Source organism: Dermochelys coriacea, chromosome 2 (genome assembly GCF_009764565.3).
Source record: "Dermochelys coriacea isolate rDerCor1 chromosome 2, rDerCor1.pri.v4, whole genome shotgun sequence".
Taxonomy (NCBI): Eukaryota; Metazoa; Chordata; order Testudines; family Dermochelyidae; genus Dermochelys; species Dermochelys coriacea.
Window position 1 is genome coordinate 2,890,410 of NC_050069.1, and position 22,811 is coordinate 2,913,220.

At 59.1% G+C, this 22,811-nt stretch overlaps 1 protein-coding gene across 1 annotated transcript in view; it reads right to left on the reverse strand.

Annotated features, from left to right (window-relative positions):
- Window positions 1–420: 420 nt before the first annotated feature.
- DGAT1 (diacylglycerol O-acyltransferase 1) overlaps window positions 421–22,811 on the reverse strand; it is a 28,756-nt gene continuing 6,365 nt past the window's right edge. The window contains exons 2-17 of the mRNA XM_038391161.2: window positions 17,835–17,922; window positions 13,403–13,443; window positions 11,280–11,365; window positions 9,910–9,962; window positions 8,702–8,807; window positions 8,230–8,349; window positions 7,687–7,761; window positions 7,023–7,126; window positions 6,323–6,361; window positions 5,604–5,645; window positions 4,978–5,022; window positions 4,596–4,708; window positions 3,326–3,391; window positions 2,790–2,877; window positions 2,256–2,318; window positions 421–1,824 (exon numbers count right to left, since the gene is read on the reverse strand). Coding sequence (XP_038247089.2) covers window positions 1,678–1,824; window positions 2,256–2,318; window positions 2,790–2,877; window positions 3,326–3,391; window positions 4,596–4,708; window positions 4,978–5,022; window positions 5,604–5,645; window positions 6,323–6,361; window positions 7,023–7,126; window positions 7,687–7,761; window positions 8,230–8,349; window positions 8,702–8,807; window positions 9,910–9,962; window positions 11,280–11,365; window positions 13,403–13,443; window positions 17,835–17,922 — 1,276 coding nt within the window. The 3' untranslated portion in view covers window positions 421–1,677. The remainder of the gene's footprint in view (window positions 1,825–2,255; window positions 2,319–2,789; window positions 2,878–3,325; window positions 3,392–4,595; window positions 4,709–4,977; window positions 5,023–5,603; window positions 5,646–6,322; window positions 6,362–7,022; window positions 7,127–7,686; window positions 7,762–8,229; window positions 8,350–8,701; window positions 8,808–9,909; window positions 9,963–11,279; window positions 11,366–13,402; window positions 13,444–17,834; window positions 17,923–22,811) is intronic.

Below are 22,811 nucleotides of genomic sequence, written 5' to 3' on the forward strand. Positions count from 1 at the left end.
GTGAGCTGTGTCTGCAACGCACCACTGGAGAGGGGACCAGAGGGTTCTGGCTGATCAGATCCAGGGGTTAAATTACGTTTGTATTTACTACATTGAATGAAAATGTGGCTTTGGAGCAGAGCTGCCCCAAACAATTCCCTCTTTCTACCCTGCTGCGAGCCATCAGTGATTCCATTTTATCTGCACTTAACAGAAGGGAGTTGTGACATGGAGGCAGATGGCAACTCTTGCTAGTTCAATGTGCCTGCACTGGTCCCAGCTCCATGGAGAGGAGACAGCTGCTACTACAGGGGGAAGGAGCAGATGGGGCCTTCCCTGAGAGAGGCTCATCTCCATGGCAGGCACCAGGCCTGGTCACTTGAGCTAAGCTGCCTCCCCTTCCTCCCACCCCCAGCAAAAAAGCCATGGGACCGCTTTGGAAAAAGATGTTTTATTCATGGTTTGGCAGATAGATACAGACAAAGTGTCAGAAGTTGCTAGGGCAAGCAAGTTTTTTTTTTTTTGGAGACGGGGTAGTGCACTCAGTACTATGGCCCCTGCGTGGACAGGTCATGGCCCCCTGAAGGGGACATTCAACACAAATCCAGAGTCACACCCCCAAACAGCACAGGCATGGAGGGCCATGCAGCCACCTGGGAGGCTTCACCTAGCGCTTGGAGTGCTTGAGGACTGACTACGGCGGCCTCCAAGAGGAGCCCACGTGGAACCTGTGCACAGTACAGAAACCAGAGGCAACTGTTGTGACTCCCCTATGTGGGGAGCTTCACACAAGAGCAGGCAGCTCCTGGTTCACCTTGGCTGAAGCAGGAAGTACTGCTGCATGGCTGAGGAGCCCAGTGCCATCTGCTGGGCCTGCAGCCAGGGGCTAGTCCAAGGGAGAGGCTGGCACCATGAAGGATTCCCAGGAGTGCTGTAGGATTAGTGTGAGGGAGAGACCCTTCAGCGAGAGCTGCCTTTTAAAAAAGGAGGTGGCAGCCAGAGGGTCTGGACATGGGACGGAATGGGAACAAAATTTGAGACTTCAGTGAAAGTCCTTTTAAAGTGCCTTAAACATGGCAGCTCCCAGCTGGCTTGCTGCCTCTCTGCACCGGTCAGGGCAAAGTAGCCACCATATTAAAGCTCTGACACTCTACATGGAGGCCCAGCCCTTGCTGCTGGCCAGCTCCTAGGGACGAGGCGGCAGGTACCCATCTCCTACTGCCAAGATGGAGGGAACAGTCTAGAGGTGGTCGGTGCAGAAGCACATTCTGAAGGCTCAGCTAGCCAAGCTCTCCAGAGGGCCTCAGAAAAGGTTGGTGCTGCCTTGGGTAGGCCCTAAACTTGGCCCTGAACACCCTGTTAAAGGAGCCCTCCCAAGAATCTGATCCTGAGTGTTACCAGTGATGAGAGAAGGGGCCAATGGCACATGGAGGGCCCTTTCTCCTCTCTGGTGCTTCTCACTGGAGGATATTTCATCGATCCAACATTCAATTCACAAAAATTGTCATCCCCATTGATTACACACCCATATAAAAAGACAAGGCAGCTTCCTTAGACAGCGACATCTCCGCACATGTGCTGGTGCTACAGTCAGTCCCAGAGGCTTTCGGAGAGCAGCAGGAAGTGGGGGGTTCTGACCCCTGGTCAGCTCCTTGCCAACCACCAGAAGGAGAGGGAGGAACAGGAAGTCCACATGCATTACTGGCTGCCTTCATAGTTGAGCACGTAGTAGTCGTGAACATACATCAGGACGGCTATTGGCTGCCCGATTATCAAGGAGATCCATACAGCTGCATTCCCATAGTTGCCTCTGAGGAACCTTCCCACAAGCCAGGCCAGTGGGATCTGGGGGGGAGAAGCAGTCAGAGCTTGGACTCAAAGCCTCAAAGACTGGCCGTCACAACCCGAGTAAGTGAGCAGAACAGAGCACAAACACCATGTTAGGGGATGTTTTTAAAAAAAAAAAAAAAAAAAAAAAAAAAAGGACAGGCCCCATTCTATGGCCCAGGGGTCCAAAAGTGGTGGTGGGTGCCACAGAGCACTGGGAAGGAGCCACTGAATGAGGCAGCTACAGAAGACACATGGACATTGTCAACTGCCTTGAGCCAACAGATTTACACTAGGGCAGGCATCTCCCTACAGTTCCACGTGGATTGGTGCAGTGGAGAAGGCCCAGCTCTGGGCATGAGCTGTTTTCCAGCATGCTAGAATGGAGATTCCCTTGAAGGATCAGAAACCCAAGGAGGCAGGTGACCTTCCTACCTCCCAGGTCTTACCTGAGCCATCATCCCCATGAACGCCCACAGCCGGAACATCTTCAGGGGCACGCTCACCAAGTACTGGAGGAGAGAAGATTCTGCATCAGCGCCACGCATGACCCCAAGCCCCACTGCATCCCTCCAGAAGGTGAGGAGCTGCTACTGCTCACCCTCCAGGATCCACCCCCACAGCTGCTACCCACAGTCCACCCTGTGTCTTCCCTTCCCCAGGATGGGTACCCAATTCAGCCCAGTAGATGGCAAAGCTAGAGCTCAGCTGCCCAGAACGAGACCCCTGGAAGCAGTCCCCCAGGGACAGCGCTGAGTGGAGTTTGCCTTGTCTGCAGCCCTCTCCTCCCAGTGACAGCATGCAGACAGCTCGCCCTGCTGGCTGGTTGTCCTGTTGAGGGCGGGCTGGTGGGAAGGCTACTGTTTGAGTTTTACCCTCCCCCCGGTCAGGCCATGCGTGTTCCTTTTAAGCAACTCTTGAAACTGACAGCTGACGTGAAGAGTCCCCTCCCTCCCATGTAGGGAGCAAGCCAGGGTGCCAACCTCGTGGAAGAAAGCAGATGCCAGGAACACTGCAGTCTGGGCGGTCCACTTGCTGACCCCCCTCTTGATCATTGGTTTGTAAAAGTGCCTAGAACACAAGAGCAGGAGTTACCATGTGGGCACTGCAGCCCTGCAGGGCTGGGAGCAGAGCAGTCAGGAAAGCCCAGGTTAGCAGCACTGGCTATTTAACTAGGCAGCAGCGACAGCTGATTGAGTTTTGGGAGCATCCCCCAGCCCTGCAAGAACAAGGAACTAGGTTCTCAGAGCTGCCCCTTTCCAGGAGCATCCTCACATGCTGATCAGCCCTGCAGCTGGCCTGCCGACTGCCCCAGTAGGAGCCTGCTGCTGTCGGGCCCAGCTCAGGGTGTTCTCTAGTCGTCTTTTATCCACTGAGCGATTAGCTCACAGGGCCTCACCTCTGTCCCGAGAGGAACGCGACAGGACAGCCAGATCAGCACATGCAGCCGGGAGCAGCCACACTGTGCCCCCAGCAGAGTGGGCTGAGTGGCCCTCGCTGAGCCCATGAGGAGCTGTACCTGAGACACCACTTGTGGACTGGTATGTTCCAGTTCTGCCAGAAGTATGTCACGGACTCAGAGTTCCTGCGGGAGAGAACCGGTATCAGCAACATGCCAGCCTGGGCATGCAGGAGACCTGGGAGCAGAGGGGTTGTGCTGTTCCCAACAGCCAGTCAGCTCTGGCCATACGCCGTCAGGGCAGGGACTGTCACTACGGCAGCACCGTGGGGCCATGTAGGACTCCCCAGCTAGAGGCCCAGCAGCTGGAGCAGGTGAGTTTTCACAGGCCCCCCACTCCCTTCTGCCCCCAGCTAGCCCCGAGGCTGGCTTTGGTTGAGAGCCCAGCTGCACAGATCTTGCAGGCATGTCTGTTTACAGCTGCGGACAGGTACGAGGAGTGCATTTAACAGCAGCCCCGTCCCGGGAGACCCGGCTGGACCAGTTCTAAGGGAAGTGCACCTCCTTCCCCTTTTCTGGCTGAAGACGACTGGCCAGGCAGAAAGGGCAGAGGGACCCGAAGTACAACCCTGATTTTCGGCTGCAGTTCAGACCAACACTCACAGGGTTTTGTCCAGCAGCTCCCACATGCCTGGTTTCCCAGGCAGGTCTGGCTGCAGTGTGGGCAGGGGGTCCCCCAACAGAGCTGACATGGTCTGCTGGGGTCAGACTGACCCTGAGTGACCCCCTCCCCTGTGACTGGGCTGTGGCCTCTGGCAGGATCTCAGAGGACAGCGACACGCAACCACCATCCCCTGGGGAGCCAGGCTGTGACCACAGAGCCCCTATGCTTCAGGAGGAACTGGTCAATGGCACAGCATCATGAGGAGGCAGCTAGAGGTGGTTCCCCCGCCCCAACTTTGAGATATTCAGCACAGACCATTGAGATGGGACGGGATCTCTTCCAGCCCAGGAGCTCCCCTTCCCTGCAGCACCTGTGCGTGATCCCTGGAGGGCTCCCAGCCCAGCAGGAAGGCCCTGGAAGTGCTATGTTAGCGTCTTCCCAGACTCGGGGGACTCAAGGGGGTGGGTAGCTGGACAGGGACTACACAGCAAAGCCACATGGCTTCTCTACATAGCCAGATGCTTTAAACAGTCCTGCCTCCCATCAGGAACGAGACAGCAGCTAGAGTCTCCTGCCACCAGCTCCCTGCAGCTGGCCACAATGGCAAGTTGAGTCCAAGGAGATCCCCTACCCCCCCCTCGCAGGCGATACGGGCCTGGGGCCAGCTATCTGGAGGAAAGTGACAGCTCCCCCATCATGGGCCCCCCCGAATGGATCACTGCTCACCACCAATCCCTATAGAACTCCCGGTCGCCAAACTGCATCACTTCAGCCAGGACGTTCAGGGAGGAATGGAAGAACCAGTAAAAGAAGATGAGCCAGATCAAATGATTGGGGACCTGCCCAGAGAAAGGAACAGACTGAACAGACCAAGCACATGCCCTTGGCGGACACCAAGAATCAGCTCATACCAGAGGCATTCCAGGGAATTCCCTGCTAGAGAGCAGAACCAGCCGCCCCTTGGCATTGCTGCCAGCCACTGCCCACGAGAGGCCAGGGGATGGAAGAGCAGGTTCTGCTGAGCCAGACCATGCTGGGAGCCTGTTCAGGAAGGCTTCCACATCCCCAGTCCTGGAGGTATGAGGTGAATTCTAGCAGCAGTACTCACAGCCAGCTTCAGGAGGCGCTCTATGATTCGCGAGTAGTCCATATCCTGAAAGGAGAGCTCAGCATCAGTCCCAGCTGGCCAGGACAAGTGGGCAGGGGGTCGGAGAAGAGGCTGGTTTCAGGACTCCACCCGCTCCCTTCCAGATACAGGTGCCCACAGCCTGGTTCTGTCCAGGGGCGAGGCCTGTTTAGGCACCAGACTGGGGGGGAAGGGATGGGGTCCCTGCTGACCTGTTGCAAGCCTCAGCGCACACACAGGAAAGGAAGCATGCGCCCTCCGTGGGGCATGCCACAGGTCAGCCAGTGCACTGGCCACCAGCCAGGAGAGGGGCCTTCAAGCCCAGTCAGTTTAGGCCACTGCACAGCCGGCTGTGCAGCATGAAGCTTCTCCACAGAGCTCCGGGGTGCTGCCCCTTGTGGGGCCCCACATGAGCCCGGCTGTGACCAGTCATCTTGGTGCCAGGAACCACAGAGGGGGAGATGACCATCTCCTGCCCACCGAGGGGGTCATTCCCACAGCCCCACAGGAGAGGAGAGACATGCAGCAGGGATCTTGCAGGAGTCGAGGAGCTGCGGGGAGGGAGCCGGTAGCCTGGACCGGACATTTAAGGGAGGCAGGTCACTCACCCGGAAAGGTTTCATTGAGTTCTGGATCGTGGGGACCATCCACTGAAAGAAGTTTAAGCTCTAGACAGTCAGGCTGCTCCCCCCCAGAGCACCAAGCCCTCAAGCCTGCCCCTCACCCCAAGATCTGGGACATCCCACACTGTCAGCTGTGGTCACTACCTGCTTGGTAAGTCATCCACCAGACAGCACCTGTCCCTGCCCCCGTTCATTGCATGTTCAGCCCTTCTGCTTGGCTGATCCCAACCTGCCCCATGGCACGCTCACCTGAAGTTCCACATGCCACTGGGGCCTATATCTGACTTCGTTACTCTGAAACTGGCCACAGATGCTCATCAGGGAGCTTGTGTCTGCCCTTCATTCCTAAGAGCCCCCCCCCCCCCACCGCACCAGACACCAGCATCTACTCTGTTCTTAATGAGTCCGTTCCCTGTGTCGGTCACATGGTGCAGTGTCTGTGTCCTTCGATTTGGCCAGGAGAGTGCAGCCTCCAGCCCGCTCTGCACCAGCCCCTTGGCACCACATGCTGCATCAGCCACAGGCTACGCCTGCCTGGCAATGGCAGGTGGCCGTGGGCTCCTGGCTACCCCTCACCTCTGCCAGTTTAAGCTATTCCTGTGCTTGGGGACAGCCTAGAGGCCCCCTGACATACCCCCTCCCACCAAGAGCTGCACAGGGAATGGATTCTGCTGTCCCAGGAGAGGAAAGCTCCAGCCACATACCTGCTGTATCAGCCCCACCAGCAGCTGGATAAAGAAGAGCTAGAGACAAAGAGGCACCGGTGGTGAAATCAGCTGGGCCCCCTCCACCCACAGGCCCATACAGGATGCCTGGCCAGTCAGACACTGGAGGGATTGGCAGACTGGCCCATGAGGCATATGGGCCACTCAGTGCCCACCCCACTGAACTGGCAGGCTAGGCACCAGGCCACACTGGTCTGAGTCTATCCCCTGCTGCCCGTGTCCCAGCATGGCAGCACTCAGGCCACGCCAGGAACCTGCTCTGGGAGATGGGTGGCCTGAAGCAATGCCGGGTTTGTGGAATCCACTGAGCTAGAGGGGTGTGTCCCTCCCCAAAGCAGGAAGGCCGTCCGCCCCCCAGCGGGCATGCTGCCACCTACCAGCTAGGACAACGGGGTGTTTACAGCCACTGGCATTCCCTGCCCACCCCCAGGGCCTGGTCAGGAGACACCAGCCTTGGACCCTCCTCAGCCCACCCTCCAGAGCTGGAGTCAGTGTGGTAGGAGCAGCCACTGCTGCCAGCCCTCCGATTGGCCAGCTCTGTCCTGCGCTCCCAAGGAGAGCAGGGGCTGGGCCAACCACAGTCTGCACCTGCTGAGTCAGGGGGACTGTCACTGGCCCAGCGCTCAGCAGGACGAGGGGGCCCCCATCCAGGCCGGAGTTGGGCCCGAGGCTGCCTTACCATCTCGAAGAGCCTGCGGAGCAGGAAGCGCTTGCGTATCCGGGGCGAGCGCGGGAAGTTCAACTCGTAGCAGAGCGTGGGAGCAAACAGGAAGTAGTACATGTCTGAAACAGACCAGCAGCGTCACACTGGGGACAGGCCCAGCGCCCCTGCCGATAGTTACTGAGGTTCTGAACGAGCAGCATTGACACCACCTGCCCAGAGCAGCCACAGGTGAGGTGGGCACAAGGGGGTCAGCAAGCTCCTGGGACAGCCCTATGGGACAGGGCCACTGCCTTCAGGGAAGCACAGGCACTAAACCCTCAGCAGGGCTCTCCAAGCAGGTGAGGCTGTGGCAAGATGAGGGAGGGCTGGCTGCGGATAGGGGCGAGCAGCCAGTCAACTGGGTCACTGTCCCACTGTGGCAGAGATGGGAGGCGACGCTTGTTAGCCCTGTTCTCCCCAGCCTGAACTGGCCTCCTATGCTCCTGAGACAGAGATCTGGGGCCAGTTCCATGCAGCCATCAGTGGCCATGGCCAGCTGGCACACCCTGGGATTTCAGCAGAGTCTTACTGAGAGTGCCCTTGCTCTGGGAGAGAGCCGAGAAGCCCAGGTGTGTTAGGCAATAAACACGTCCCAGCCAAATGCCCCCAAACTGCAGGCCAGGAGCTCAGGGCTAGTTACCTTTATAGGTCAGGTTAGCTGGATAGTACACCCCGCTCTGTGCCACCTCCCCATTGGCTTTCTTCGGCCCAGAAGCTGGAAGATGAGAGAAGAGCCATTAGTCTGAAGGCCAGGCAGCTGTCACTAGGGCTGCGGTTGAGACTCGCCAGCCCCACGCCCTGTGAGGAGGGCAGTCACATGGGAGGAGCAGAGACCCCCATGCTGAGATGGCAGTCGCACTCAGGCAAAGCCAGCCGCAGCACCAATCTCTGCAGAGCCATTTGCGGCCAGGTCTGTTCCCCTTCCTGGAACAGGCAAGCCCCGCGCTCGTACATTGTGACAGAGAGACCTGGCTGTAAAGCCCCCGCGGTGGGGGGGAGGCGGGGAGGAAGAGGTGCCTTCACTAGCTTGCAACAACACCCTCCCGGCAGAGCAAAGGCCACAGCAACATTCCTGACACTGGGGAACAGCTGCATGCCCCTGCCGCTCCAGTCACACGGGGTAGCATAGCTCGCTGCGTCAGCCACCTGCCCACCACCCGTGCCTCCCGCTACCGGAGCTCACCTGAGCGCACGCGCCCAGCCTTTGCCCGGCCCTGGGCTCGGCACCACTTGTTCACATCCCGGAAGGAGAAGAGCTTGAGGAAGAGAATGGTGTAGATGGACAGAGCAAACACTGCACCGACTGGGGAGAGACAAGGCCAGGAGCATGAGCGACCTAGGGAGCATTGCTGCAGGGACGGCGTTCCCCAGGCAACTCTCCGGCCCTGCCCAGCCCAGCCCAGCCCCACCCTGGTTAGTGAGTGTCTAACACTGTGGAGATGAGAGACCCTGGTCAGCTTGTCCCTAGGAGCCCCCAGCCTCAGAGATCACCAGAGTTGAGGTCAGAGCAGGTTGCTGCTGCAGTCTCACTCCAGGCATCCCCAGCTGACCCCGCTCCTGCCTGGGGAGCCCAGAGACCCCAGTATCCCAGGGGTCCCTGCAGTCTGAACGCAGCCAGCGCTGACCGCCAGGGCCCAGGAGGGGCCACCACCTACCTGGAGTGACAGAGGAGACCATCAGAACCACCAGCGCTGGGAAACACAGGATGGTCAGGAGGTTAACCACATGGAGGACCGTGCCGACGTTCTCCGAGAGGGAGCCCTGTGGGGAGCCAGGAGACCAATGAGGCCAGTACAACAGCCCTGCGCCCTCTGCCCTACCCCTCCTGTGTGGGGGCTGTGCCCCCCCATGACTGGCCAGCTCTCCCCTCAGCTTGCCCCAGGGGCACGGCACAGCCGGAAAGGCAGCATTCACCCTCCGCCCAGTTGCTTTGCTGCAGGCCCCATTGTGGCTTCCGCCAGAGCCAGGTGCTGGGTTGCCACCTGGGAACAGGGATCGCAGCAGCAACAGCTCCCTCCCCGGGACGTGCCCCATGGCCCCTCAAACGGGCCAGGCCCAGAACACGCTTGCAGCTTAGTGCGCCCCACAGTGCTGCTGACCCCCAGCGGCTGCAGCCCTGGGCACTCTGCTCTGGCAATGGGGCTCAGGCTTTGTGAAGGGGAAGTGTCCTGGTTTGATTTCGGCTCCCGAAGATCCCCTGGGGAGAGGTATTCCAAGCAGGGCCCAGCACAGACCGCGCACTGCTCGTTGGGCCTGCAGGCAGCTGAGCTGGGAGATGCCGACACAGCAGCTGCTGGAGACCAGGCCAGCCAAGTGAGATTCGTGCCAGCGAGTGGGGGCTTTGGGGCTGCAGCCTGAGGGCTCGTTCCACCTGTCAGGTTCAGCCTATCCCCTGCTCATTTCTCCCCAAGCTGCTCTCCCACTCCCATAAGTAACAAGCCTAAGACTGCCACTAGGTGTCCCTAGGAGATGGAGCCAGGGCAGAGCAAGGCACCAGTCAATGCTCCATGGACACTTACTGGTTGCAGGACTGAGAAGGCAGGGCATCCCCTTCATCTGGTGCAAAGGCCAGTCCAGAGGCTCCCTCTCAAGCACTCCAGGGGATTCCCTAGGCAGCTCACTGGGCCCAGTTTGAGGCCCCCTAGTCTGGCCTGGCAGTGCCATGCTTGCAGCCTGGTGTCAGAGGACCAATCTCGATCATCCTGCTCTTATCTTCGAGTCCCCTTCCACCCACGCATTTGCTTGAGATTCCCATTTCCCCAGCCACAGGCTTGAGAGCAGCCCAGCAGCTGCCACCACAGAGGATGTAACCCAAGCGTGACCCATGCGTGGCCAAAACAGAGCCCAGGAGGAAGGGGCTCACCGCTGCCAGGCGTCTCTCCGTGTGCAGAGCAGCCAGCGCAAACACATTGGCCACTGTAAACAAAGAGACAGTTAGCACACCCAGTCCCATTGCCCAGGGCACTGGGGACCTCTGATCACTGCCAGGCAAGGACCTGCTGCCAGCAGCTGGGCCCAGACGGCCCCGAGTTCCCAGCTCGGCTGTGAAGAGCTGGTGATATGCTGCATCCAGCTCGGCTGCCTTGCTCCTTGCAGAGACTCCGAGAGCAGGCTGAAGGATCAGCGCGGGGGAGCAAATAGTCAGCTGGTGCACAGGGTCAGAAAGGCTGACCCCGGCAGGAGGGCAGCAGAGACTGGACAGGAGGCTTGGGGGAGCAGGAAGGCACTGGGAGGAGTTCACAGCATCCCTGGAGTCCCACTGCCCCCAGAACAGGGGTCATGGCTTGTCCGAGCGCTCAGCTCTGCTCTCAGGGTGGAGAAGAGAAGGGAGTTGAGCAAGGAGAGGGCAGAGGCTAGGAGCTTGCCCCCTGCATCACTACTGCAGGCTGTGCTAGGGAGACCTCTTGCGCCCATCCTAGGGGGGAGATCTACAACTGGCAACATTAGCTCCTGCTGGCTCAGGACCTTCCCTCGTGACAGCACTTGTATCCCCGAAGGACCCCAGAGAGCACATCGGTGACGAGCCCAGCCCTGCCAGCTTGAGACAGGACAGTGGCTGTTGATTGACAGCTAGCGACAGACCAGGAACGAAGATAAGGCCAATGCAGTTGCCAGGAGCGGGTCTGAGTTGGATGCGGTTAAAGGCGTGTCTGGCCCAGACACCAGGCTGCCCCACACTAGCCAAGGATCTCATTCCCAGCGACGGGGCTTCCTGGCAGCATTTGTTCAAGCTCAGCACCAAGAGGCAGGTGGAGGAGACTGTCTGCAAGGTCAGGTGGGTTAACCGCAGAGGGGCCAGCCCTTGGGTGAACGCTTGTAATGGAAGATGGACAAATCCTTTGGACACACCCCCCCACTAGTGCTCTGGGCAGGAGAGGAGGGGACAGGATCTGGGCATAGATTGCTCCATGGGAGCAGCACCAGCTGCTGGCAGCACTGGTGAATGAAGGGCAGGCCTGGGGCTTGAGCAGGCTCAGCTAGAAAGAAGGGCTTCCTCACGGGTTTGTCAGGCTGTGATCCCCCCTGGAGAGCAAGAGCCCCAACACTGGTGATCCCAAGGGGCTGGACAGAGCCCTCAGAAGGGCCTAATCCTGCCCTGGCCTGTTGGGGAAGGGCTGGTGGGGGGGGGGGGTCCAACGGGCCTGTCCCATCTCCAGACTGCTGGGACCCTGGCTGCCTCCTCCCTTATGGGACCCATCTCAGCTCACTGGGCAGGGATTCTTGCAGACTCACCAATGACAAGGCACAAGGAGGGCCAGCTGTAGGGGTCCTTCAGGAACAGGGAGACCACTTGGATTGGATCCACCAATATACCATATCTGTAAGAGAAATGCGTCTCGGGTGAGCAAGAGGGAAGCACTGGTCCGACATGCTGCTCGGGGCTCTGGGGCTGGGTGCCCAGGTGGGTTCAGTCCCCGCTGTGATCGAGCCCACGTGGAGGAGCTGCGTCCCGTTATGCCAGGGAGCGGTTCCACTCCTCCCACCAGCCACAGACATGGACCATTCAGCCCCGCCCCATGCCTGGGGAACAACGGGCAGGAGCAACGCACTGCTGGCATCCCCAGAACGTCCTCCACCAGGACCTCTGCCCCAGGGCTCATTCCCTCAGCTGCCACCTGTTCCCTCCAGGTGGGGGCCTCCAGCCATTAACACAGTTACTCATTAGTGCTCAGGAGCCTTCGGGAAGAGATTAGCGAGAAGTCTGGGCATGGGAAGGGGCTCTTCCCTCCGCTCAGAGGGGCTGGCTTTTCTCCCAGGACTGCTCTTGGGCGTCAGGCCTCCAGAGCCCATCTTGGGACTAGTCTACAGTGGGCTCCCATACAGTCCTGATGGGCATGGAAACACGGAGCACTTTGCCAGGCCCAGCAACACCCAGAGGCTGTGGCCTTAGCCAGCCAGGCCAGACCCGGCCCAGTCCCAAAGCGGGAATCCAAGCCTGCACTCAGCCCGAGGGACTGACCCAGACCACGCTGCAGCTGGCTGTTAGTGACCCAGGATGAGACCTTACAGGCCCGAGTGGTGCTTGGGACCGTCCCGAGCTGCAGATGTAAGGAAAGCGCATCCCTGTATCGTCAGAGCTCCCAACTCTGCGGAGGGGGCAAGGGGCCGGCCTGCCGACAGGCGGGAATGGAGAGCAGCTTTCAGAAGTTGCAGTACATGTTAGTACCACGTGGTGGCACCCCTGCCCTTAGCATGTGCACAGCGGCCCCGGCTAGTGCAGGGGCAGGCTCCCAAGCCCTGGGGCAGCGGACGGACGGGGCATTGGCAGGAGGGGACACTCACCGGGCCCACACCAGGTATCTGTGGGAACGCGACCAGACCTCACTGCCCATGACCAGCACTACAGGGTCCAGGCCCTGGGGGCTGAAGGTCAAATCCCCTCAAGCTCAGCACCCAGCAGGCTGGGTTAGTTGTGCAGTCCCACGCCTGCAGGGAGCAGGTCGCCCCTTGGGCGCCAATACCAACAGGTGCCAGTGTAGAGCCACGCACCTGCCTCCGCCGGGTCCCAGGGCGGGAGGAGGGGTGGCAAGCCAGCACATGCTCCTAGGAGGCATGTAGACACTTGCCAACCCCTTGCCTGGCCTTGGTGCTTACCAAGACATTTCCCAGACACGGGAGTCAGGGCCCTTGGCCCGAGGTGGAGCTTAGCCAGGGCTGGGAGGCTAGGAGAAGGGTCCCATCAAGCAGGGTCACTGCTCGAGGTCCTGCCCTGAAAGCTTGGGCAGGACACAGTGCTGTCTGGGCACTCAAGCCAGTGCCATTACAGCCGCATGCACTGGGGCACCCAGAGATCGCTGCAGAGTGTGGAACGCACCCCGAGCACGGACCCTCTCCTCTAGGCCTTGGTATGGGGAGCTCCCAACTCCCCTCGGACCTTCCCGCCTCGCTCCCAAGCCCCATGGAGTGCGTAGGGGGACCAGCGACGTCACACTCAGGGCAACTCTGCAGCAGCTCGCCAGGAGCTCTGGAGTCTGCACCCTTAGTGCAGGCAGGACCCCCTCAAGCCCCATTCGCTGCTCTGAGCCTGCACTCCAGCTCCATTCCCGCACGGCGTCCGGAGCCGCTCTGGGGCAGTGCGCCCCATATGGCATGACTGGTCAGTCTGGTGCGTGGGTCAGACGGGCAGGGAGAAGGGGGTTTGACAGGACCCAGGGTAGGGGGACTGATTTGTGGGACACCTTTAGCTCATGACAGAACTTGTGAGCAGCTGACTCAGCAGCCCCTGATGCTCGTCCCATCGGTGATCGGGTCCCATTACGCTCTGCCGTGGGAGTGTGTCTGCAGCCAGCCCCTGGCCAGCCAGAGAACCCCCCACAGCCTGGCCCTGGTGCGGAGCAGGAGGGGTCAGCACTTACTTGATGAGGTTTTCTAGGAAGAGCCGGGCATTGCTCAAGACCTGGAAGAGAAGGAGCCAGGGTTACTCAAGGAGTGACTGGAACTGGGAGTTTGAGCACGGTTCCTGAAGAAAAGGGGGGAGGATTCCACACAGGGCTCAGCTCAGCAGAGCCAGGGTCCCCACAGTAGGCTGGATCCAGACTCCCAGTGGCAGGCTGGGAAGGGGTGTGGGGGGTTAGACCGTTACTGCCCTTCAGAGAGACTCACCCCTGAGAAGCATCCCAGAGCAGCCTGCTGCTCTCGACTGCGCTGGGCTCCCTCCTTCTCCCACCCTGCCCCCCAGAAGAGACAGGCCTTTGCCCCTACAAGCTCAGTCGATGCCAGGCAGGACCTCAGCTGTCTGGCCATGGGTCTGTCCCTGGTGCCAATCAGGCCTCGCCGGTGCTGTAGAGTGCTAGGTGCTAGCTCCTTGGTAACAGGCCCGAATCCTTCGGTGGAGCCTCAGAGGCTGCTCTGCAGGGCGTGGGGTCAGGCCCAAGGGAGCTCCACAATCCCCACTTACAGGGCAACAAGTTTAAGAAGCAAACAGGCCTCATCGGGTCTCACTGCAAGCTTGGGGTGCAGCTGTGTTGTGCCCAGCACAGCAGGGTGGGGCCTGCCAGAATACGAGTCAAACCTGCCCTGCCCCATCCCCTCAATGGAGAGAAGCAGAGCCCACACTGCAAGTCACAGACTTAGTGACTGGCACCATTGCTGGGTCCATGGGGTGCAAACCAGGCCATCCAGCTGTTCTCTGGGGGGCAGGGACCTGCCCCCTCCAGCAGCTTGGGAGACAGGCCCAGTGTTTGCTGGCTCCCAGGCAGACAGCTGAGCAAGATCAGAGCCCCAAGGGGAGATGTGGCCCCAGAGTCAGGCTGAGGCATTTGAGCCCTGTGGAACCTGGCTGCCCAATACTGAGCAGAGGCTTGGCCAGTTTGCCAGTGCCCAAGACATGGCACTTCAGTCAGACCCTGCTCCAGGATGGTACCTACCCTGGGAGTTCAGGAAGTTTTGAACAAGGGCATGTTTCTTCATTTCCTATACTCGGGCAGGGTGGCTGGGCACCGTCCCCCCCCACCCCCTGCATAAGGAAGGTCAGATTCTTCCCACACTTGCTTCCTGTTTGTTTTGACTTAGGAGAAGACAGCCACTTCCTACAGCCGACCTCAGAGCCACCACCCAGCCCCTTCCGGCAGCTGGCCCTGGGAGTCTGCATTGCGGCTCATTGCCTGGAGAGGCTTCCTTGGCTCACTCCTGACTGTTCGCTCGGCTCCGAGCTCTCCCTTGTTTCCTAACCCCACGGAGGTGCCTTGCTGCACAGGGATGACCCTGCTGGAGTCAGGTCACTTGGCAGCTCCAAGTCGGGTTACAATGCAGTCGCCCCAATGCCCTTCCAGCCCCACCCAGCTGCTGCTCAGGTTTCAGCTCAGCACTCACAGCGGGAGGCAAGCACAGAGCCAAAGGTCACCAGGCAGTGAAGCAACAGGGACGGGCGTTGTGCCAGTAGCTTGAGGGCTGGTTACTGCAGCTGCTTGGGGAGCCACTGGGAACCAACAGCGCCTGCACAAAGCACCCTGCTGTGGGCGAGCACCTACTGGCTAGGCACCAAGTTTCCTGCCCCAGGGCGCTTGTGGGGCAAGATGGAGACAGGCAAACCCTGCAAGAGCTCGAGCTTCATGCCCCTTCACCAGGAGAGACCCCGCAGGCAGTTCCACCTCCCCTCCCCACAACAGCTGGCTGTCGGGTCTCACAGACCACACTCCTGTTGTGGGATCAATACGGCTGCCCTGGCATGTTCCAGGCCACAGGGCTGGGTTGTACCCAGCCTTGCAGGGCTCAGTCAGGTCTAGATGCAGCCCCCAGACTGGGGCGAATCCCAGCATAGGCCAGGGTTTGTGTAAAAGGGGCTGGCCAGAAAGCCAGTCAGCTTTGTCCAGCACAGGGACATGGGTCTCTGGGATCTGCCCCGGCCCTGCTTGGCTGGTCAGGTCTGGGGTGGGAAGCTACAGAACATGTTCTGTCCTCCACAGCCCAGAGACTTCACCTGCCTGAGGAACTGAGGTTTAACAGCCTCCACTGCTGGCCCTGCACAGACAGGAAGGTGTTTCTGTAACTGCTGCACGGGTCACTTCCAGATCTGGCAAGAGCCTCTTCCCTCCTCCCCTGCCCCGTTCCACGGTGTCCCTATCTAGACAGGAGCGCTTGTACAGACTTCTCCCCGTGATGCAAGGGCTACTGCTAACAGGATGTGAGTCATGAGCGAGATAAGGGGCCACAGCATGTACTGCAGATCCTGGCTTCTCCACACTCCCCAGTCCCCTTTGGAAAGGGTCAGAGGCCTTCAGCCATCAAGTATTTCTTCTAGCAGCTCTAAGGGGCTAGCAGGAGATCATGTATATGCAGCTGCCAGGCTGGTTCAGGCACACGGTGGTGGGGATCGAAATGCTGCTAGGCCACTGGGTGCAGTCATGGTCCTTGGATCCCAGCTGGGCCCAGTTTGAGTCAGAGGCCACAAGAGAAACCAGAGGCCCCGATGCAGGTGTCACAGAGACCATTGGGGCCATGTGTCAAGCGCTGCTGGGGGAGAGGGGCAGTCGGGTGCTGAAGCAGGTGCAGACAGTTGTGCCCATTACGGAGCCCATGGCAGTTCTGCCAGGGAGGAGGAGATGCTGGCGCAGGGAGGGTGGCAGCAGGTCAGAGTGGAGTCAGACATGGAGCACCCACTAGTGCGCTGGGCCAGCAGGATATACAAGGCAGGGCCCCCTTCCCAGGGATGGGGCTGCCCTTGCTGCCTGACAGCTCTGCCATCGTACACAGCGACGGGGAGTGTGAATTCTATGACACTAGAGAGCCACGTTTCTTCTGCTCCCTTTCCCAGGCAAAAATCACATTAAACCTAGACTCTAGATTAACCAGGGCCCTGGTGCACCTGTCCCGGCTGCAGAGCTGCAGCCTGGGGGAAGGGTGCTGGCCCTTATTTCCCCTGCCATGCTGTTTGCCTCAGCTGTGCTGCTCTGCCCAAGCCAGCCGCGCCCCTGCTAGTGTGCCAAGCCAGGATCCCACAGGCCTGAGCCCAGTGTTCACCAGCTCTGCTGGCCTATGGCTCTTATTGCACAAGGATCCACTGACCCATGTTATGCAAGAGGCTAGGGATTAAGCTGTGGCTCCTCGCCAACATCGCTGGCTCCTGGCCCCCACGTTGCACTCACATGGAGCTGAACTGTAGTGGTGAGAGGTCCTTGCAGCTAGCTTTCCCCTATGGGCTAGGAGACAGCAGCCCTGTCCAGCACTCTTCTGGATGCTCCATTTCATTGGCTAGGTTAGCCCTTGACTGGGCCCCCTCCAGGTCCTCCCACCCCATCCCCACGCCCCGGGGCCGAGCCGATCATCTTGTGCCTGCCTCAGCAGAGCTCCAGCCCTTGGCTTCTGTCACAGGCATCTTCAGTCCCGACACTCAACATGTGCACGGCCAGGGATGTGACCCCCAGGGGAGACCATGCAAATTGAACCGTGTCGCAGACTTAAGCATCGTACTTGTATGGCAGCTTTGCACGGGACGCCACGCAGCTGGTGTTCGGGGCTGTAGGGCCCCAACATGGATGGGGGAGGAGAGAACGTTCAAAGCGACACAAGATTCCAGATCGTGCTCAGATGCGGCCCATGCACAGAACCGAGGCAGTATTGTATTGGCAGCTGTATGTCAAACCCTTTCAGCATGGGTGGGTATTAACCCCCATTGTCCAGATCACCAAGTGGAGGCAGAGGTGAAAGGGCTTTCCCAGCGCCCAGCAAGTCAGTGGTGGAACGGAGACTAGAGCCTAGTGGGGCCTGATTTAGTCCCTTGCTCTAGTCACAAGAGCTTGTGATCTCCCATGAGGCCAGCCAGGAACAGCCAGTAACTTGAAGAGCCTCAGCCAGACCTGCTGCAAGCTGTCACCTGCTCCTGACAGTCACACAACTCCCCGAACGAGCTCGGAAAGCTGCCAGAGTGGGTCTGGGCTGCAGGAGACGACCTTCAGCTGCTGCACTGCTCCTTAGCACAGTGTGGGGACCCCTGCGTGCCGACAGGCTCCATCACGGCACTGCTGCTGCTACCCACTTGGATGCAATTTGGTCTAGAATTGCCCTGCACCGAGGGCTGGGCTAGGCTGTTACAGGTGCAGCGCCTAGCTGGCTCGTGGCCAACTGCTCTGCTCCATGAAAGTTTCTTGCACGAGACAGGGGAGCCACAGCCAGCTGGTATGTTTGGGCATTAGCACCCAGAGGAGCAGGTGCCAGAGAGCCAGGCCAGCCCCCAGGTGCCAAGCCAAGCCACCAGCCTTCAGCACTCTGGAGGAGTAACACCATGGCATGGTGGGGAGAAGCTGCCCGCCCCCCCGCAGTGCAGACGGTCCAGATACTGCTCACACTCACCAGCATGACCACACACCAGTTCAGGATGCCTCGGTAGTTGCTGTACCCACTGGACGAACTGAGTAGCGACTCCTGCACCTTGTGACACCTGGAGGGAGAAGTCAGAGACCCTAGCAGATTATCCAAGTCCCAGTGACAGGTGAGGACCCCACCTCCCCCAGCAGCTGCAGGCTCCAGCCCCCAGCAGCTGCAGGCTCCAGCCCCCAGCAGCTGCAGGCTCCAGCGTGCATCACAGCACTCCAGCTTCAATCGTGGGCAGGCTATGTCCTACTGGGACATCACCCTCCCCATTCCCAATCCCCCTGGCCAACCTGTGACCACTACAGCTACTGCTTGTGTGCAGAGTGAGGGAGCTATTGCCCTGTCCTGGCATGGCCCAGCTGGTAATGAGAGTTGGCCACCACACAGCCCTGCAGGCCACTGGAACCTGCCCCAGGGACCACAGAGCTAGTCACACCCATGGGGAGCTCCAGGAGCGGAGGACCTGGAAGCTAAAGGAATGGTCACAAGAGGTTTAGACTTTCCCGGGTCAGACTGAGGCTAGAAGAACCCACCAGGTATCTCGTGCAACCTGCACATTGGAAGCCACATGCTAACCCTACAGGTTGGAATCTGGACCACGCTGGGGCAGCCAGACAGCTGCCATCTGATGACTGTCCTAGGACAGTTGTTGGGTCCCAGTTCAGTGGGCAGTGTCCACACCCTACTGGGGCAGTTGGCCACCTCAGCAGGACAGAACGGGCCCTGGGGGCTTGGAGGCAATGCAGCAGGGCAGGTAGGGAGAACCCGGCACTGTTTCTGCTGTAGAGTTAGGGAACCGGAGTGTCCTGAGCTGTTGGGAATCCCGGCACATCCAAGTCTGTCTGCACAGCAACTACACATGGACGGCTGGCCCATGCCGCGGGGTGTTTAACTGCAGACAACAGCTTGGCTCAGGTTGGAGGCCTGGACTCCCAGTCTGGTGGGGTGGGAAGGTCCCTGAACTCAGGCTCCAGCCCAAGCCTGGAAGTCTATAGAGCAGTGAACAGGCTCATGGGGCTCAGGCTGTGGGGCTGAGTCAGCTGGCATGGCCCAGCTGTGGGTGGTTCTTTACTGTGTAAAGAACCCCATAGAGCCTCAAGCTGTGGGAGGAGAGTCTGGCTGACCACCGGCTCCTCTGGCGCCATGGGGCTCTCTAGGAGAGGCAGCTTTTTCAGGAGCTGCTCCAGAGAGCAGAACGAACTCCCCCCAGGAACTATGGGCCACCCCAAACCTCCCCACCTTCTGCTCTGGGTGCTGCTTGGGCCGACCTCTGCCGACATACACAGCAGCAGACATCAAAATCTCTACCCGAGCAAGGCAGCGCACGGCATTCACTGCTCCCCGGCATACGGGAGCGCACGCAGAGCAGTCACAGCTGGAAAACGCTCAGCTACACCACAGAACCGCGCTCGCTCCGGTCGCTGCAGGAGTCGCCAGCGCCAGAGATCTGAGCAAGCAGCACAGCGGGGTGCTGTTTTCAGAGCCGCCTCCGCCAGCGGGTTCGAGGTGGCCAGTCCCCTGCAACAGGGAAGCGACACATGGCCAAGCACACAGCCCTGCACACAATTGGTCCCTTGCGTAACCTGACCTACGCCCAGAGATTAAGCAAGGAGTGTTACTTTAACATTAATCACAACCTCTTAAGCTACTGGGTTAAGCCTCTTGGCCAGCCTCAGGAGCCATTCATTGGGCTGGAGCGGGGAGGGGAGGTGCTCGTGCTTCCTGTTGGCTAGTGGCAAGACCCTTCCCGCTCACTGGCTGTCAGCCTGCTCTGGACCACGGAGAGCCCCATCCACATCAGTGATGACTTGGGGATGCTTGTCCCTTTCACCTGCCCTGGGGACAGGTGTCACAGGCTCCCCGGGCAATGCTCTGATCTGCTCCCTACAAAGCCAGCCAGGACTCTGGGGAAGTCTCCTCTCTGGGAGCAGCCTGTCTGCAGGACACACAGCTCACCCGGCTCCCCCCTTCCTGGGTCTGACCTCGGAGCATTCGGCATCCTCTGCCCCTCCGTGCGCTTCCCACAGCCAGTCCACCCAGGCAGGGTCCTGGGGAAGCCAGAGGGTCCTGCCCCCCAACTCCGCAGTCAGACGGGACTCTCAACCAGCCAGTAAAACAGAAGGTTTATTAAACGACAGGAACATGGTCTAAACCAGAGCTTGTAGGTGCAGAGAACAGGACCCCTCCGCTGGGTCCATTTTGGGGGCAGTGAGCCAGACAACCACATCTGCACTTCACTCCTCATCCCCAGCCAGCCCCAAACTGAAACTCTCTCCAGCCCCCCCTCCTCTGGGCTTTGTCCCTTTCCCAGGCCAGGAGGCCACCCGATTCCTTTGTTCTCCAACCCTTTAGCTCTCACCTTGCAGGGGGAAGGGCCAGGCCATCAGTGGCCAGGAAACAGGATGTCAGCCATTCTCTGTGTCCAGACCCCTGCACACACCTGCCCTCTAGGGCTCTGCAACAATCATGCACCCTTATCCCACCACCTAGATACTTAAGAACTGCATAGGGGAAACTGAGGCACCCCCACAATATTCAGAGGAAACATTAAGAACAGTCCCGCTTCATCACAACAGGCCAGCAGTCCAAGCCCTGCTTGGGCAGCAAGGTGGCGAGACAGAGCTCGCTATTCCCTCCCCTGGGAGCCCCATTCTACATGCAAGCCCAGCCTTGGAGAGGAGTTTCACCAACAATGTTAGTGAACCCCATGCACTGCTGCTAGTGCAGGCGCCACATGGCAAACCAGGGGAGGTCTGCACCACCCAAGGGAGCTGCTGCAGGGACCAGGATACATGATCACACACAACACAGGCCGTACGGGAGTACGGTGGTATCCAGTCCCAACAGAGAAGCAGCCAGACCCCTCCTCCAGGCATTATGTCAAACAGGTCCACGTAGCTGGAAGATGCCCAAGGTGGTATCGTGTTGATTCAAGGCCTTCCAGCCCCAGGAGGTTGCAAGGCTTGTTTGAGTCATGTGGACCGGGTGTAAGAGGCCCTGCTTTCACAGGGGTGCAGTATTTAACATGGGTAACTGCTAGCTGAGCTGTAGCCTGTGGTGGGTGAATGGCCCCCTTTCCTCAGAGCAGGGGTGTGCCTGCCATGTGGATGGCACTTGGGGCCTGCACAGCCTAGGGCATGGGACTGGTTGGCAGAGCCAGGATTTCCAAAGCGTCCTGTACAGCAAGAGTCAGAGGTCAGACGAGAAGCAGCAGCTAGAGGCACTTGTGCTTGCACAAGGAATCTGACTGGGAGCCAGTTATTGCGCCTGCCCAGGGGACACCAGTCGGCTGGAAATCCTGTTCATGGCATCTACCTGGCCAGGCGCAGGGGTTTTAAGATCAGCTGGGGCCAGAACTTGGCATCAGGTTTCCGCTCAAGCCAGATTGGCAGGGAACGGACTTCTGTATCACCTTACCTAAAAGTATTTGAGCTGGGATTATCCCCAGGATTAAGGCAGGGATATCCCACTGAGTTTCTCCACTGCTAAGGGCCCTGCTGAGCCTCTTACTAGGAGCGAGAGAGACGGACAAGTGAGAGTCTGCCGGCTGCTGGGAGTTCAGACTCTGATTTGTGGGGTTTGATCCGGCTCACCCCTTTTCCTGGTCCAACACTCAGGAACTCTTCTGCATTTGAACACTACACTGCTGCCTGCTCTCTCACCATCCAGGGCTTGGTGAATGATGCACGCAGCCAGGGACCGTGGGAAGGCAGATAGCAGGCCCCTCTGCACTGGTAGAGGCTAGATGAAGACTTGCCTTTCCATAACAGCCACACAGAGCCACCAGTGCCGGTCTAGGACACAGCAGCGAGGTGTGGTAGCCAGTTTAGAGCCCTACAAGGTTTTTCCATTGAAATTATAAGTGGTTTGAATCACATTTAGACACTCAACTTTCTCCCGCAGTGGCAGGCTAACCCATGCGAGCATGAGCTGGGGCAGGAAAGGCTGCAGTGAGCATGGGGAGGAGGGAGATTTGCCTCTAGTCTGGGTAGTCACTGAACCAGGGAGAGGAGTCTCTGGCTGACTGTACAGAACGATCGATACCTCTAGTAGATGGCCAAACCAACCACCTTGTGCGCACTCTGGTTGCTATTTTAGACACAATGCAGTTGGACTGAATTGACATCTCTAGAGCTGGTGTCTGCTCCTTAAGAGCCAAAGCCAGAGGTAAATGACTTGCTCCGAGTCAGTGTGTCTCCAGGGTTGAAGTGGAACCCAGGTGTCCTAGGACAGACACGCCACCTTTAATCGCCTGTGCCCACGTTCATGTCCCCAGGGAGCCATCGAAGGAGTATTCTGAGCCAGAAAGATACAATCAGGTGGGGACGGGATTAAGAATCCTGAAATACAGCGAGAGGCCTCCGAGTCCCGTGCTGGGACTCTTCTGGACTGGCTGAGTGAGACAATTAAGGACCCCACACTAGGCTAAAAAGTCAGTGGCCATCCTCAGCACCACAGCTTCCAGCAGGGTTTTTACTTCTCTCCTGCTAGGTCCTTCCTGGCTGGGACTCGCTCTCCAGGGTGGAGGTTTCCCTGTAATCCTTGGAGCACGAGCGAGAGAACAGGCTCCGCACCTGCTGATCCAACCAACAGATGTTCTTTTGATCATAACACAGGATAAGTGTCTCTGCCGGCTAGACTACAGGTCTGCACCTCAGTAGGGTGCTTCTGCTGTCACAGAGCAGCTTTTCCCAGGGCTCCTGTGAAGGCGGCTCTGCAGGAATGGCTCCTTCATACCCGACACCTGTTCCCTGTTGCGCTTAGGCAGGATCTGCCCTGCCAAGAGAAGCGAAGTCTGACCACCCATCAGCCCTCTGCCATCCAGGACTCATGGAGCGTGCTGGATTCGCCTCGCCTGGCGCTGCATTGTCAGCTGTGCCCACCAGCACTAGCCAGCCCACACACGTTTAGCTCTGTTCCTGCCTAGGGCTACTTCTCCAGTGGCCTGAGGTTAGG